This window comes from Athene cunicularia (genome assembly GCF_003259725.1).
Source record: "Athene cunicularia isolate RWA chromosome 2 unlocalized genomic scaffold, athCun1 chr2_part1, whole genome shotgun sequence".
NCBI lineage: Eukaryota > Metazoa > Chordata > Aves > Strigiformes > Strigidae > Athene > Athene cunicularia.
The window spans coordinates 49,731,204-49,746,021 of NW_020799095.1; the positions used below are offsets into that span (position 1 = coordinate 49,731,204).

The window sequence follows — 14,818 nt, forward strand, 5'->3', positions numbered from 1 at the left end:
TACTTACAAAAACAGCAGCAAGCCACTATCATCCAAAACATTGTACAAGCAGACCAGCAGTTTTGTTAAGTTGCTGTTGTCACTTCTTGTGCTGGACTGCACTGATTTCACATATAGGTACTCTATATTCTCTGATCTTAAAGGAACCTCTAGCACATTGTACTAGCTAAGAGCAGCACAGAACAGCTACCCCATTGCTAACTGCATCTAAAGAGGGAACTCACCACCCTAATGTGCTGGCAATATACTGTGTCAGTATAGATGTATCGCCTGTGTCCTGTCTGTCACTTAGATTTTCAAGAAGGAGGAACCAGGGAACTACAAGCCTCAAGCAACTACAAGCTTCATCTTAATCCCTGGAAAGTAAGAGAGCAGCTCATCCTGGAACCCACTTCCAGGCACATGAAGGACAAGAAACTCCTCAGGAGTAGTCAGCATGGCTTCACCACAGGGAAGTCATGTTTGACCGACTTGATAAACTTCTATGATGACCTGACACGCCTGGTAGATGAGGGAAGAGCAGTGGCGAGCATTAGCCGGGCCAAATGCGGAGAAGTAGCTCGCGTCTGTGCGGCGCGCCTAGCGGGAGCTGCTAGTGCCATTCTAGGCGTATCCTTTTGAGTTCGCGTGGGGGCAGCGGGAGGAGTGTCACCGTGCACCTCCCTTCTTCAGCGCTCTTAAGCGAACGTGGAGTTGATAGTATAACGCCTTGGGCAATGATTGCTCTCCGTTTAAATGAGGGGAGGGCCCTGCTGAGAGCTCGGAGGGTGGAGGAGTCTTGGGACACGCTTTGAGTATGGATGGAGATCTGGGGAATCTAAGCTCCAATGATCCAGGTGCCGTTCATTGGTAGTGTTCTGCCAAAGCTTAATTTGATTGTGAGAGAGAAAGTTGTGGGGGTTTTAGTGTATAATTACTGTAAAGGCAAGGTTTGAAGAGCTTTTGTTGTAAAGCCTCATCTAAATACACATACTTTCTTGTGGAGCCTGCATCCTCTATATATATTTGTATATTTTTGGTGAATTAGTAGCTTGTCCGCTAAGAGAACTGAAAAAAGAAGACAGGTTATTGTATCACGTAGAACAATCACTTCAGGGGTTATTTACAGTGTATAGTACTGGTTTTTGGGGTGAAACTTCTTTACCAACTTGAGACTCTTCCTTACAGAATATAAATGAATATGTAGCCGCATTAATTGCACTGAAGCAAAAAATGATTGATGGCGAGTAAGTACAATTGCACGAGTGTTGTGGGGTTTTTTGGTTGGTTTTTATTGCTCTTAAGTTGTTAAAGCAATGCACCAAAGACATTTTGTTGCATATAGATGTTTGTTAATGTACAAAACTAAATTTTTCCTCGAAATGAAAATAATTTCTTCATGAACAGGTCCTAAACTTAGACTGTAAGGTTTATTTAGTTTATACCCTAAAACATCTGTCTGTAATGGTAGTAAAACAAGGCTATTTTGTTAAGCTATAAAACATATATTATTAGAAATACTAGCAGAAGCAGCTCTTTGAAGATATTTTATCTGTTTTGTACAGTATGAGAACTAAAAGTTGAACACAGGTGTATACAAACCTTTTCAACCAAATTTAGTCTGAGCATTAAAGTGTGAAATATTGTTGGGATTAAATACCAATATGAAAAGTGAGGCTGAATGTCAGTCAGAACAGTAAGGTTCAGAAATGCTTCTTGTAAAGAGTTTGCTTTCTCTTCTGTAATTGCTTCTGCTTTTTCTCAATAACCAACAATGTATGATTGTATGGAATAATATATTAAGATATGTTATGTATACTTCTATGCTATGGCCTAATATCCTTGCTGTGTGTCCTAATTGTAATGATTTATTTCTGATGTACCCTTTCCCAGGTATGTATCAGTCTGGCTTTAACAAATCTAAATTCCAATCCTGCATTCTGGTTTCCAAAAAGTATTTAAGCAAACCCTCATGGAGTTAACTGGGACTCTTTTATTCAAAGCTCCTTTACTCTGTGTTCATGGATTCCCTTTCCTACATCCAAACTTTGTCTCCCTCTTCTCTCTGCCAGTGTATATATTGCTTGTGGGAATTACCTCTTTAACTACTTGCAGCTCACCCACTTTTTTGCCTTACTTGGTTACTTTTAACTGTTGCAAGAGAAGGTGATGCAGCCCTCTCTATTGAAGTAACAGCCATGGTATTTATTTTTCTTGTTATTCTCTCCATTCTTAAAAACCATCACATTTGAGGAAAGGAGAGTATAGCTTTCCTTGGTGCTGTCCTGTGGCCCACTGTACACCATGAATCAGAGGAAGTGTTGCCCTCTTAGGCTGCTAGGAGAATAGTGTAAAGATTAAAGCCTTTTAGGGTCTTTTGAACTCTTTTTCTTACATTTATATATTCTTTCCAAAGAAAATATCCTTTTAACTTTTGGAATTAGGATATGATTTTGTGATAATATATAAATTCTTTTATTATACGTATATTACAACATTCTTTACCTAAATAATGTGGGGGGGTTTTGATTATTTTTTTTAAGATGCAAATAGTTAATGGCTACAAATCTGTGTAATTGCCAGTTGGTGTTTTTTTTTTCTAATATAAAGCAGGCTGATTTGAGGTTTGAATGTCTGAATGAAATGAGTTATATTGACTGCTATCAGAAAATACAAATCAATTGTACACTTTCTGTATTTATGAATAAAGCAAAAGGAAGGCTATCCTAAGACATGATTATCAAAATCAGGTTTTTTTTTTTTTTTTTTTTTTTTGTCTTGCAGTCGTTTGCTGACAGAATATCAACAGAAATGCACTGATATCCTTCACTTTTCTATTAGTATTCTTGCAGAATTAATATATCAACATTTCTTATAAAAGGACTTGGGGCTTTTTATTGAATCTTTAAGATAAGAGATGATGCTTCTAGTAAAGAACAGGCTGGATAGGCTTTGTAAGGAAAACGGGGCTTTGGTATTAAAACTGTCCACTTAAGATCCAGCCGTGTCTAATATATGGCTTAATATGAACTAGTTGAAATCTACATTGCTGAGAATGACTTGCTTTTTTCATGTAACAGAAGAAGCTCTGCTTATTCACTTCAGACCTATTGAAATGTTTCAATTAAGTTTTGCATGGAAATATTCATTGAATGTTTCTTTGCAAGTGGTAATTGGACTGAAATATACTTAAGGACATTTGATAAACTGCTTTTAATTTCTACCTTAACAAGAGATTACAGCTTCAGTTTGCTGAACGGTAAGTTTGATTTAAATTGTTTACTAAAGATGCTGTGTTCTTTATGTCTTGGGACAGCTTTAGGAGTCTAATGTAACAGCAGCAGCCCTGGGTCTAGGCTGAGCTTTTAATATGGCCCTTTCTTTTACCATGCTTCCTAGGCCTTAGTTAGCAACGATACCTTTGATGAGGAGAGAAATTTGTCCTCCTCCTACAATACCTCTCTGAAATTCTTTAATGGCCCTGTGTTACATAAAGAGTCTATAGTGACCAAGAGGAGATGCAGAGCTCATATTTTGGTGGTGATTAAATGTAAGCGTATTTGGGGCAGCCATATTTGTGTGAAGCATTTTCTTGTAGAGATGTGGCTGTGTGCCCTTGCTTACTGTACTTGATTATAGAGGAAGAGGCAACATATAATCTTTACAGTCTTCATCCTGCCTGCTGAAAAATCCTGCAGTGGACTCTGCTCTTGTTTCACAGCTCTACCTATGTAGAGACACTTATTCCTGGCACCTCATATAGGCAGCTGAGCAGTACTGCGTGGCACATGCCATCTGCTTGCATCTAGCTTTAGGCTCAGCTTTATGTTTTAAATCAGCTGTTGACTTTTCTTTGACTGTAAAATATTGGATGAAAAAATAAGAACACTTAGACTATTAGAAGCCTTTGGGTATCTCACAGCATTTTTCCGTAGAGAAAAGCAAAATACTCAGACACTTGCCTGAAGAATCAGTACACTGAGTTTGAAAGCAACCATGGTTTTTGGCAATTTTTTTTTCATTACACTTTCTGTTTCAGAGAGATCTCTGCTCTTCGTTGCCAAGTGGAGCAGATGCTACAGAAAATCCTGCCTCTGGAAAAGTGCCAGGAAGAGTTAGGTTCCTTGAAAGCGGAGTTGGAAGAGAAAAAGGTGTGTTTGTGAGGTTTAAATAACTTGCACTTTTCCTGTTGAAAGAAATGTATATAATGCTCATCTTAATGAAGCAGGCTTTAATGAGCCCAGTTGTTATTTCCAGCTCATTGGGACAGGCAGCTCTGGTTTTAGGTGAAATTAATTAAATGGCAGCAGGTTTCAGATAGGCAAAAAGTTCAGGCTTTGTAGCTCCTTTGTTTTTTGATCAGATTATTTGGGCTTTATTTCCTTATTTAGGAAGGAAGGAGATGCATTTAAACTCCATTGGTTTTCTGTTCTGATTATATTAGATTACTGAACTCTTTATAACTCGTACTACTAAAAAGTTGCAAAGAGGATTGGTGCAGAATAGAATTTTGCTTCTGTTACCATTTTGCACATATGCTTTGACACTGTTATCTACTTGAGTTTATTTTTAATTTCTCTCCCATACCTTAGCTGAGATTTAGTCTACGGAAGACAAGCTTTTCACTGTTCAAATCATCTAAATATATAAATTTTCTAGGTATTAACGATTATTTCTGAAAAAAAAAAACAACCCCAACACTCTTTCTTGTAGTTTTTTCATGCTGGCACAAGGTAGGATATTAACCTTTGTCTTGTTACTGTAACTAGTTTTTCCTTCTGCATTAGAATTGTTTTTTTTAAATCCTTTTTCCTCAGCAAGCATTAGTAGCTGATGTCCTGATGGCAGTTTTTCAGAAAAAGCAGGATTATTTTCATGGTGTCTAATAGTTGTGCTCTTGTCTTCAGCTTTGAGTTCCTACCCAGATAGGTGTTGGAGGCACATACTCAAAAGATAGATATAGATTTATTTATTTTTTTGTTATAGCTTTTGTCTTTAAAAAAGAAGAAGAACCACTTAACTTTTCAACTTGCTTGTTTTCTCATTGAATAGACTTTTTTGGCTGTGTACTGTTTTCATTAGAATAGGTAAAGTGTCTGCCATCTATTTTTTTTTTCCCCTCAGTAAGGGCATATTTTAACTGTGCTTTCCTTCTCCACAGAGTTCTCTTAAGATTTATCGGGAGAGTCAACTGGAATATGGTAAAATTAAAGAAGAAATAGTAAACAGTGATGCAATGTGAGTGGTGCTTCTTTTTTCACAACCTTTCTCTTCCCCCTTTTACCTCTTCCAGAACTTGGTCTTTTACCTTACCTAGTTATGCTTACCATTTTGCTAAAATTCTTATGCTTGTGGGCTCTTAGAAGAGGGAGTTGATGGAAGAATGGTCTTAAGTTTTGTAACAAACACTCTGAAAGATAGGATTAATTTAATTATTATCCTGTCTTGAAGTGTCTTTTGGTGGTGGTTTAGCAAAGAGCTGTTTTTAAGAATAGGATGAGATTCAAGAAGCTGTAGTTTCTCCAGTTTTAAGTGGTTCTTACTCTTAGCTTTTTGTTATCATGCTGATAAGTCTCTGAGACTGATATATAAATGATATTGCCAAAATGATCTGCACTTAAACTCAGTCCTTAAAATAATTGTTTTTAAAGAAACAGCTCGGCAGGCCCTGAGCTGTCCACCGTGTTTGGTAATGGGCAGGAGGGATTTGGCACCAGAAACTCGGGAGCTGTTTTTGCTGCCATAGAGCAGAATATCGTTAAGCTCACCGTGATAATTCCCAAAGTTTGTTCTCCCAGTAACCAATAACTTGAAGACTTCCTTGCCTGGAGCATGTGTGTGTTGTCATGTGTTACAGCTCTTGATGGACTTTCTAATGTATTTGTCTAATTGCTTTTTAACCCTGTTACAAGTGATTCAGAGGCTAGGAGTGTATCAGGGAACTGTGACTTTGCAGTATTGTATGGAAGGATACTTATGCTCTCAAAAGAGAACCAGATAATATACAGCTGGGTGTTGCAAGTTTGTAGTTGTGGTTATTTTTCTCCTTGTGCATCACTGCGTTTATCGACACCAATGATTACTCTCTATGTGCTTGGAATTCTAAGACCCTTCTGCTGATTTTTGTAGTCAGCTTTTCTCTCTTATGTGTTCCAGCACACATCTCTATGGGATTCACACTGATCACTCCACCTTTCCTTCTAAATTGACTATCGTTTTTAACTTTAGTGTTCCTAAGCTATTTTGATGTTATCAGCAGCTGAGGGAGGTGGTCATTCCCCTCTATTCAACACTGGTGAGGCCACACCTGGAGTACTGTGTCCAGTTCCGGGCTCCTATGTGGAAGAGAGGTATGGGCATGCTGGAGGGAGTCCAACAAATGGTCACAGACATGATCAAGGGACTGAGAGGCATTTCTCAAATGAGATGCCCTAGTATCTTTACACAGCTTGTGAAACATATGTTACTTACAAAAACAGCAGCAAGCCACTATCATCCAAAACATTGTACAAGCAGACCAGCAGTTTTGTTAAGTTGCTGTTGTCACTTCTTGTGCTGGACTGCACTGATTTCACATATAGGTACTCTATATTCTCTGATCTTAAAGGAACCTCTAGCACATTGTACTAGCTAAGAGCAGCACAGAACAGCTACCCCATTGCTAACTGCATCTAAAGAGGGAACTCACCACCCTAATGTGCTGGCAATATACTGTGTCAGTATAGATGTATCGCCTGTGTCCTGTCTGTCACTTAGATTTTCAAGAAGGAGGAACCAGGGAACTACAAGCCTCAAGCAACTACAAGCTTCATCTTAATCCCTGGAAAGTAAGAGAGCAGCTCATCCTGGAACCCACTTCCAGGCACATGAAGGACAAGAAACTCCACAGGAGTAGTCAGCATGGCTTCACCATGGGGAAGTCATGTTTGACCGACTTGATAAACTTCTATGATGACCTGACACGCCTGGTAGATGAGGGAAGAGCAGTGGCTGGTGTCTGCCAGGCCTCCAGTAAGGCCTCTCACACCATCTCCCATAAGAGCCTCACAGCCCCTCCAGCTGTTGCTGTAGGGGCTGGATGAGCAGACAGTGAGGTGGATTGAACACTGGCTGCATGGCCGGGCCCTGAGGGTACTGAGGAGCAGCACAAAGTCTAGTTGGAGGCTATGGGGAGAGGAGAGGGGCCACATACTGAGTCCAGGCCTGTTCACCATCTTCATTAGTGATCTGCACAATGGGGCAGAGCATAGCCTCAGGCAGTTTGCCAGTGACACAAAGCTGCGAGGACAGGCTGATGGGCCAGAGGGGCATGTTGCCATCCAGCACAAGCTTGACAGGCTGGAGAAATGGGCTGACAGAAACCTCTGGAAGTTTGGCAAGAAGTGCAAAGTCCTGCACCTGGGGAGGAACAACCCCACACACCAGTGTATGCTGGGGGCCACCCAGCTGGGAAACAGCTTGGCCAAAAAGGCCCTGGGAATCCTGCTGGACACCAAGTTGGACACGAGCCACTGATGTACGCTTGTGGCAAAGGCGGCTACGGCTATCCTGGGCTGCACCAGGCAAAGTACTGCCAGCAGGTTGAGAGAGGCAATCCTTCCCCTCTATGCCCGGCACTGGTGAAGCCACCCCTGGAGTACTGTGTCCAGTTCTGGGCTCCCCAGTACAACAGAGACATGGATGTACTGGAGAGAGTCCAGTGAAGGACCACGAAGATGATGAAGAGGCTGGAACATCTCTCCCTTGAGGAAAGGCTGAGAGAGTTGGGACTGTTCAGCCTGGAGAACATCAGGGAGATCTCATCAATGTGTATAAATACCAGAAGGGAGGGTGCAAAGAGGATGGAGCCAGGCTCTTTTCCATGGTGCCCAGTGACAGAGCCAGAGGCAATGGGCACAAACTGAAACATGGGAGGTTCCCTCTGAACATCAGGAAATGCTTTTTACTGTGAGAATGTGTGAGCATTGTCATGAGTCACCCCGGGAGGGTGTGGCCTCTCCATCCTTAGAGATACTAAGAAACCATCTGGACATGGCCTGGGCAGGAAGCTCTAAGTGGCTCTGCTTGAGCAGCGTGTGTTGGACAAGGTGTCTTCCAGAGATCCCTTCCAACCTCAGTCATTGTGATGCTATAGCTATTTTATATACCTTTGGCTCTGAGGCCATTTTAAGCAGTAGATCACATGAGCTCAGTAATTTGAGAGCTGAGTTTCTTCAGAAGTATAATTCTAGTGAATTGTTAATAAAATGTTAATCTATAAAATTACTGTAAAATAATTTAGGTCAAAAATTATGTCTCAAGTTCTTTAGTCCAATCCGCCATTCAGAGCTGGTGTCAAGTTAGGTTGCTCAGGACCTTGTCTAGCTGGATTTTGAATATTTACAGGGATGGCAGTTCCCCAATTCTGAGCTTATAACAAGTGTGGTAATGAGATGAATACACATGTCCACTGTGAAGTTTTTAGGTATGAAATCATTCCTACAGACAAGCTTTGAAAGAAGTACTTCAAAACACTAGCCTTTCCCAGAAGTAAGGTTGCTTATATAAATTAAAAGGTCACATACTAAGGATGAAGTAAATTACAGACACAGTTGTTGTTTGTATTTATAATTTTCAACTTTTGTGTATTACAAATTTTACCACATTGTGGGTTTTGTAGTTTGGGTAGATTATAATACTGTATGTATTGTGCTTCTGAATGTAGCTTCTGTTAGCATACCTTTCTGTCAGCTTCGGTTGGGCATGCATCTTAAAAATCAGATGGGAGCTTGAGTTGCATAGCATCTGTCCAAGTGCATCATCTGTGAGCCTTGCTTTTTGTGAATTACTAGTTTTAACATGTACCAATATTCTTTCTTAATGTAAATGTGTGTATTAATGAAATTAGTCAGTGTACTACTGCACCTGTAAAAGTAACTGTTTCATCTGTAAAAATCATTGCAATGATAAATGTTGGCATTTAGTGGCTGTCTGGTTATTCAGATTCTTAGTTGTTTGAATCATAGAATTTCTATCTCGAGAAAGCGACCTGTAACTATCACTGAGTCCAGTGCTCCTTGTTCCTTGTAGGACTACCTAAAAATAAACCATATGACTAAGAGCATTTTTCAGGTGCTCCTTGAACTCTTGACAGGCTTAGTGCCCTACTTCCCTGAGGAGCCTGGTCCAGGGACTGACCAACCTCACAGTCAAGAACCTTTTCCTAATGTCCAATCTGTTTCATTCCATTTCCTTGTGTCCTATCACTGATCATCAGAGAGAGGAGATCAGCTCCTCCCCCTCCACTGCCCCCCTTGAGGAGGTTGTAGACTGTGATGAGGTTGCCCCTCAGCCTTCTCTTTTCTTTGCTGAATAAATCAAGTAACCTCAGCTGTTCCTCATAAGTCTGGTCTTCTAGACCTTTCACCATATTGGTTGCCCTTTTCTGGACATACTCTTATAGTTTGTCCAGTCTTGTATTGAGACACCCGAAACTGTACACAGTCCTTGGGGTGTTGCTGCACCAGGGTGGTATAATGAGACAGTTGCCTCCCCTGACCAGCTAGCTGTGCTGTACTTGATGTACCCCAGGATGCAGTTAGCCCTTTTGGCTGCCAGGTAACACTGTTGACTCGCATTCAACTTGCCATCAACCCAGACCCCCCCGATCTCTTTCCATATCTGCTTTCCAACCTCTCATCTCCCATTTTGTATGTATAACCAGGATTAGCCAATCTCAGGTGGAGATTCTGGCACTTGTTCTTGTTAAATTTCATATGGGTGGTGATTGCCCAGCTCTGGTCTGTCCAGATCTCTGTAAGGCCTCTTTATCCTCAAGGGAGTCTTCAGCTCCTCCTAATTCTGTATCATCAGCAAACTTAACATACACATTTGACCAATGCGTCCACATTATTTATAAAAACATTAAAGAGCACTGGCCATAAAATCAAGCCCTGGACAATCCCACTGGTGGATAGCCTGATATAACCCCATAACTGAGCCTGCCTCCTCAGCCAGTTGCTTACCCAATGTGTTGTGGACTTGTCTAGCTGTGTGCTAGACATTTTGTCCAGGATACCGTGAGAGACAGTATCAAATCTTTGCTAAAATCCAGAAAAAAATATATCTACTGGCTTCCCATAGGTCAAATAGATGAGTGACTTTGTCATAAAAGGAAATGAGCAAGGTTAAGCAGGACTTTCCCCTTGTGAACCTGTGCTGGCTGTGACCAATGACTGCATTGTCTCTCAAGTCTTTTTCAGTAACTTCCAGAATAATCTCCATAATTTCATCTGGCACTGGAGTGTGCTTGACAGGCCTGTAAATACCACGGTCTTCTTTCTTACCCTTCTTGGACATTGGGACATTTGCCAGCTTCCAGTGAACTGGGACCTCTCCAGATTCCCAAGCCCATTGATAAATAATGGAGAGAGGTCCCGTGATTACATTGGCCAGCTCTTTTAGTACCCTGAGATGAATCCCACAAGGTCCCATAGACTTCCATGCATCCAGCTGGAGCAGCAAGTCTTGAAAAAGTTCAGAGCTGTGTGGGAGTTTATCATCCCCCCCAGTCATGGTCTTCCAACACAGGGCTATCTGGGCATCCCATCATGGGTGTCAGAGGCAGGGGTGAAGAAAGCAGTGTCTTTGCTTTGTCCATGTCCCTGTTTGTTAGGTGACTGGCCTCATCAAGTAAGGGACCAATGTTATCTCTGATTCTCCTTTTGCTGTTAACATACTTGAAAAAGCCTTTTTTGTTGTCTCTCAGTGTACTGGTGAGCTTGAACTCTAATTGAGCTTTGGCTGCATGAATCTTTTCCCTGCAATGGTGAACAGCATCTCTGTAGTCCTCCCATGTCTCCTGTCCTTGCTTCTGATGCAGTACTTCTGTGCATTGGTCAGAAGATAATCTGCAAAGAAACAGAAGTTTGTTACCTGCTATTTTTTAAAGGGCAATCCCCCTGTTTTGTTTTGTTTTGTTTTGTTTTTCTGCAAAGGTGTTTTATGAGGAGTTTTTTCTGAAATTCTCATCAATGGCTTGACTGTCAAAGCCATCATCTGAGTATAGAGAGTTAAGTATGAACCTGTTCAGGCAGAGAAGACCCAAGAGCATCAGTCTGTTACTTTATAGTATAAATGCTTTAACTAGTGAGTATGCCAAGGGTCTGTGATGTGCCAACATCATCGTGTTTCTGAGTGGGTTTTCAAATGTAATCCAGTTAATGTCTGAATTGATGATTAAAGCTTGAACATCCAGAAAGGCTTAGACTGTAATCCATTATATAAGTTTTAATATGGGGAATGGATGAATTGTGTTCTTTGTGAAAGTGATCAGTGAGCATTGCCATCTTGTCTTTGCCAGGACAGAGTTCTCTCTTACTACATGAGTTTAAAAACTGTTTCTGGGATATTGGGATTTGACAGAAGGGAATAATAGAAGTGTTTAGTGTTTTGGGTTTTTTTTAATTTTATTTTCCAGTTCTGTGTATGTTTTACATAAAAGGTAGAATTGGAAATGCTGAGGTCAGAATTGCTCCGAATGCCTAATTTTTGTGGTTTGGTTTTAGTAAACACCTGAATATTCTGAACAAAAAGCTGTGGAACATAAGCGATCCTGGAGACTCTTCCTGATTATCTCATTGCTTGGGTCTTATTGATTATATACAAGGCTTAATTGTTTTTAAGGAGTAAAACTAACCTGTCTGTATTACATCACAGAAGTGCAAAAGACCAGAAGCTGGTTTTCTTGGGTTGCATTTGTAACTCCAAGTTGTGGCTGAAGGTATATTTATGTGCCTGAATTAGTGGATTGATTCTGTTAAGAGCAGACTCTACCTCTGTAACAGGTACAGTTACAGAGAATGACAGCAACGTGCCACTGATTTAAGTTTTCAACTTCAGGGATACATTGGTCCCACAGGCCCTGGGTCTAGGAAGTGTGTTTTCTCTGAAATGTCTAGATTTTAATCTTTTTTTCCCTGGCTTTTTGTGCAACATAATTCTATACAAAAATGATGGATTAATTCCTTCTTTTTAACAGGAGAAAGAAACTGGAAACAAAAGTGAAGAAACTTGAAGGTAACTTTCTATATTGTGTTACTGTGATGTTGTCCTACTCCATCTCTTGATTCCTTTTTTATCCAAAGAAGTACTCGCAACGTTCTAATGCTGAGGCCCCAAGGAGCAAGGCAGGGTAGTACTATGAGTGGTACTTGGTCTCTGAATTACATCAGCCCTCATGCAAAATTTTTTCTATTGAGTATCTTAGGCATATGGCATAAATGAAGTTGTAACGGAACTTCTGGTCATGAAAATCTGACAGGATGGAGTCTGTCCAGCCTGTCCAGGCAACCATATTCACTGCAAGACTGTCTTTGTGGTGAAAAACTTTTCCTTATAGCCAGTTGGAAACTTTTGTTTCAACTTATGCCTCATGTCTCTCATCTTCCCACCATGCATCACTGAACAGTCTCATCCCATCTTCTTGATACCTCCTCGTAGATACAGGAAAGCTGCTCTTGGATCCTTTCTAAGGTTTTTTTTTGTTGGGTTTTTTTTCCTCTCAGGCTAATTAAGTCTAGTTCAATGAGCCTGTTTTCACAGGGCATGTGCTCCAGCATTCTAATAATCTTGGCAGGATTCTTCTAGTCATGTTTATAATCATATTTAAATATGTAGTGATCCTGACACATGCTTTCTGTTTTTTAAATATTCTGGCGGTTGGTTTTGGTTTGTTTGCTTGTTTTGTTTTTAAGTAGAGATAAAGCACTTGTCATGTGGCACGGTGCTTTTCTTTGCTAATAGAGGGTGGATATGCATAAAGCATTCTGATACTTAACTTGCTGCACTGTTAGTTGGCAAGGCAAATATTTTCATTCATGGCACACTTGCAGCTGTGCATACACTAAAGTACAGCAAACTGAGTGACTTGTATCTTAGTGTCAGAAACTGTCCAAATCCTACTGTAAAGTACAGGTACAGGTTGTTTATTTTGATGAGCATTTTGAAGTTACATTACATGTCAGCAAGTGTTTTATACCCTCTTGCCCACAAAAACTCGGATTCTGGCAGAGCTAGAACAAAATACTGTGAGACAGTTTGCATTAGGTTCAGTCTGCATGGCTAGTTTATCTGTTTTGTTCTTTTCTGTGTTCATTAAGTATCACAGGCCCTGTATTTTAGCCTGGTATCTTTTGTCAATCTGAAATTCTCCCATGATTGTTTTTTGTTAACCTACCACCTCAGCTGCCTTTTTAATGCTCTTTTGATAGGTTCTCTTCTGTGACTTGATCTGATCAGCAGGCAATCTCTCCATTTCTCTTTTCTCTGCTTTCCGTGTGTATGTCACCGAGCTGATCTCTCAGGAGTTCTTTCAAGTGTCTCTTTTGCTTGAGAATTTCCCTAGGAACCTCACATTCAGTCCTCACTTACCTGTCCTGTGTTCTTTATTCCCACCCATCTGCACTCTTCCCAGGTGTCTGTTAGACATGAAGAGATAAGGTACTTTTCTCTGATATTAGTCTTAAGTGCTGTCTGCATCTTTCTGATGCGGTTGGTTATGGTGTTTTCATCTTTGAACCAGAGCCACCTTTTAAATAGAGTAAAACACATGAAAAAAACATTGCACCTCATCCTTAATTTTATTCCCTTTTTTCACATAGAGTATATTGTTCTACAGTACAGTTTCATTACAATATGACCCACTCTTCATTCTTGCATGTAAGTGAGAAAAGTTATAAATGTATTTTAGTAGTTCAGAACAGTAATTATGCGGTGGAAGATGATGTACTTGTATGCATGAGTTGTTATCTTAATGAGCCAAAATATAACTTCAGTAGATTTGTATTTCACACTGTCTCTCTTTTTTTTTTTTCCCCCTGGTAATTTCATATGCAAACTGGTGACCAGTACTACTTAAATTAGTTGTCTCTCATGTTGTAGTTTTTAACTTGCATTTTTGTTATCTTTCTTGAAGAAGCTGCAACAAAGCATGCACAGGACTTCAGGCAACTGAAAACTGAAAAGAAAAGGCTTGAAAAGGAGCTAAAGAAGGCACAAGTAAGATTTTTCTGGTCTTTTGAATTAAGCTTCTTTCAGTATTTCTGGGGGAAAAAATGGAAGCTACTAGTAATAGGGATACTGAAATAGTAAAATTATATTTGTTGGGGATATTGAGTAACTAAACATAGCAATTCACTGTAAGATACAGAAATTTTCCAGCTGAAGCGTGACCTTTGAAATGTTGATTTATATTTCATGCTAATTAAGTGGATGCTCTACAAACTATATATAGCCTGAAAAATTAATATAATTTAATTTTAACAGGGAAAACTTGATGGTGTAATTAAAGAGAAGTGCAGAAAAGGTAAGTGTTCACCTTTGATTGCCTTCAGATTTGTGTGTGGTATTGTTCTGTTTGAACATTTCCCCCTTTTCTCTTTTTAATAGTTAAGCATGTGGAGACCCAGAGTTCCAGTGGAGATCTTACAACAGATATAGACAAAGGTAAGATTTTTTGCAAGACTGTTCTCTGTGTGGAACCAAGCATTACGAATTTTTGGTAGCAGAAGATACTGACAGACATGTGAGAGCAGGTGTGGTTAATTCAGATATGCTACACTGATGAAGGACTAATGTAATAGTCTTACTGTAATACTATTTTCAGTTTTGCAATAAGAAAAATACTTGATTCATTAAAATAACTAGTTTACCCCATGCATGTGTGACATCAGTTTCTGTGCCATTAGAAAACAGAATGCAAACACGGAAGAATACAATACCATTGTCTTTGAAGCTTATTGAAATCAGGAAGGAAGCATGCAAAGCACAAGACACAAGATAGGAGTGTAATCTGCCACAG

At 40.0% G+C, this 14,818-nt stretch overlaps 1 protein-coding gene across 3 annotated transcripts in view; it reads left to right on the plus strand.

The window, feature by feature from the left end:
* Positions 1–513: 513 nt before the first annotated feature.
* The window catches only part of ICE1 (interactor of little elongation complex ELL subunit 1), a 38,646-nt gene continuing 24,341 nt past the window's right edge, over positions 514–14,818 (plus strand). For 2 of the 3 annotated variants that reach the window (XM_026841655.1, XM_026841657.1), the window contains exons 1-9: positions 622–1,226; positions 2,764–2,798; positions 3,220–3,238; positions 4,019–4,130; positions 5,141–5,217; positions 11,999–12,036; positions 13,934–14,016; positions 14,284–14,323; positions 14,407–14,463. In XM_026841655.1, the coding sequence (XP_026697456.1) occupies positions 1,213–1,226; positions 2,764–2,798; positions 3,220–3,238; positions 4,019–4,130; positions 5,141–5,217; positions 11,999–12,036; positions 13,934–14,016; positions 14,284–14,323; positions 14,407–14,463 (475 nt within the window). In that variant the 5' untranslated portion in view covers positions 622–1,212. The other variant, XM_026841656.1, reaches the window with a different exon arrangement.